This window comes from Papilio polytes, unplaced genomic scaffold, assembly GCF_000836215.1.
Source record: "Papilio polytes unplaced genomic scaffold, Ppol_1.0 DF822067.1, whole genome shotgun sequence".
Classification (NCBI taxonomy): domain Eukaryota; kingdom Metazoa; phylum Arthropoda; class Insecta; order Lepidoptera; family Papilionidae; genus Papilio; species Papilio polytes.
Window position 1 is genome coordinate 2,150,890 of NW_013527137.1, and position 2,162 is coordinate 2,153,051.

Sequence of the window (2,162 nt, forward strand, 5' to 3'; positions counted from 1 at the left end):
GGACGATGTCTGCTAACCCTCGCTGGAGAGCTAGCCACTGTCGCTCTGCGCCGCGCGTGAAGCGATGTGCGACGTAGAGACGTACGTAGTCTCGCTTGTTGGTATCAGTGACGACCTCCGCGGCGCCGCCCGCCCGCAGCTCCACACTCCGCACGGCGCCGAACGACGCACATTCTACAGAGAATGTGGTGTCTATAACGCCTGCTATGCTGTTTTCACTGAAAATTAACAAAAATAAATCACTATTAAATTCATTCAAGCATCGATGACTGTGAAAATATTGCAAGACATTAATACGATTAATTACGATACATCCATGGGCATACAATAAGATAAACGAAAATCATGGTTTTATTTTTTTTAACGTAACTTTTGAAATGTAGAATTTAATATGTTTGCAAGGAGTAAATCGTAAAAATTGTGGTTTACAATAGTCTACATAGTAGCTATGGACTTCATGAAACCAGAACAGAGTGTACAAGATAATGTTGTTACTTTCTTCTATGTATTCTACATTTCACCACATTAGTTTATTTTTCTATTTTTACCAATATTAACGCTATTATTACTATTATTGCTATAAAATTGGTCAAGACTGCAGGAGTATCTTGGATGCGAGAGGCACAGGACGAGACACACAATTATCTTGTCGATTTTTCGGGATTCCTATGTCTAGCAGTCGGTTTCATACATTTATAAAAGACTTATCAGGATATCCGAATGTGGTTTACGTCATCGAATACCGTTATTCGAACCCACAACAGCTAGATCATCTAATAGCGTGTCCTATATGATTGGTATTATAAACTGACAGCATCCAGGAGAGCGAGCGGTGCAGCTCGGGGTCGACGTCGCGGATGTCGCGCAGCGTGATGGCGCGGCCGAGCAGCTGCTTGTAGAAGGGCGCGGTGAAGGCCGCGTCCAGCTGGTGCCCGTGGAACAGCGCCACGCCCAGGATGCGACCCGCGAAGTGGAAGTACGACAGGTGCTCCGGATTCACCTGGATATAATACAACTAATTATATGCTCAAGGGGAAATTGACATATAAATGATATCTTTATTAGCATCATTTTACGTTTTTAGATTACCTAATGTATTGTTATGAAACATAACGTAGCAAAACTTTCTAAAACCATTTATGTATGTATATCATAAAGGATATTCACATACCATCTCTCGTATTATCTTACTAATACTCTTATATATTTATTTATTTAATTCTTTGTGCAAAAATTTTATCATTGGAAACTAAGCTAAGCTACAACAAAATTAATTAATTAAATTAATGCGAAAGTTAAGATAGATGTGTGTCTTTGAAAATGTCATTGAAACGACTATGAACGATATTAACTAGGTTAACTAAGTTTCTTTCATCCCATGAAAGTTGCGAACTAGAAAGCTGAGTAAGTGAAAACTTATCTTTCATAGTAGTTCAGAGTCAATTTAGAAATTACCCCTGAGTCAGGATTGATCTGCAGCGCATATCTATCATCGCCAGCGCTGGCATACTGGAACAGTCCGTAGTGCGGGTTGAAGAGCTCGCGGCCGAGCAGGTGCAGCCACTCGCGCGCCACGCCGCCGTAGTCCAGCCCCTCCTCGCCGCGGAACTTCACCAGCAGCCGCTTGCGCAGCTCCTTGCCGCGCAACTTCATCACTAGCCGGTAAGATTCTTCTAGCACTTCGTTACGCGATACCTGGAATACAAATTATTGCCATATTAAATAGGGTTTTAATTACTTTTTATTACATTACCTCCTTCCGTGCATCAAGATCACTCTATAGAAATTGTAATAACGTCAGTTGTTGCTTGCGACTTCATTCGCGTGATATTAAAATAGAAGAAAAAACACTATGTTACTCACAGATAAATTACCTTTTAATGGTGAAAGTTAATGGTGAAAGACTTTTTAAGATCGGCCCAGTAGTTTTCAAGGTATTTCAACAAATACAAAAATACAAATTTTTCCTCTCTTTAATATTGGTATAGATTTATAAAATCTTAATTGCAAATATCAAAACCAAAAGCATAAATGTTAACAAAGGTTTTTGCCATTGACTACAGTTACCATGGCAATGTTCCTCCTTTAATAGAAATATAGAACGATATATCAGTACTTCTATCCTGCAGTGTCCAGTCTGCGGCTGCAGCGCCTGCAGCTCG

At 40.2% G+C, this 2,162-nt stretch overlaps 1 protein-coding gene across 1 annotated transcript in view; it reads right to left on the reverse strand.

Annotated features, from left to right (window-relative positions):
* The window catches only part of LOC106106830 (E3 ubiquitin-protein ligase SMURF2), an 8,015-nt gene that overhangs the window by 1,045 nt on the left and 4,808 nt on the right, over positions 1-2,162 (reverse strand). The window contains exons 9-12 of the mRNA XM_013287488.1: positions 2,117-2,158; positions 1,456-1,695; positions 813-1,000; positions 5-218 (exon numbers count right to left, since the gene is read on the reverse strand). Coding sequence (XP_013142942.1) covers positions 5-218; positions 813-1,000; positions 1,456-1,695; positions 2,117-2,158 — 684 coding nt within the window. The remainder of the gene's footprint in view (positions 1-4; positions 219-812; positions 1,001-1,455; positions 1,696-2,116; positions 2,159-2,162) is intronic.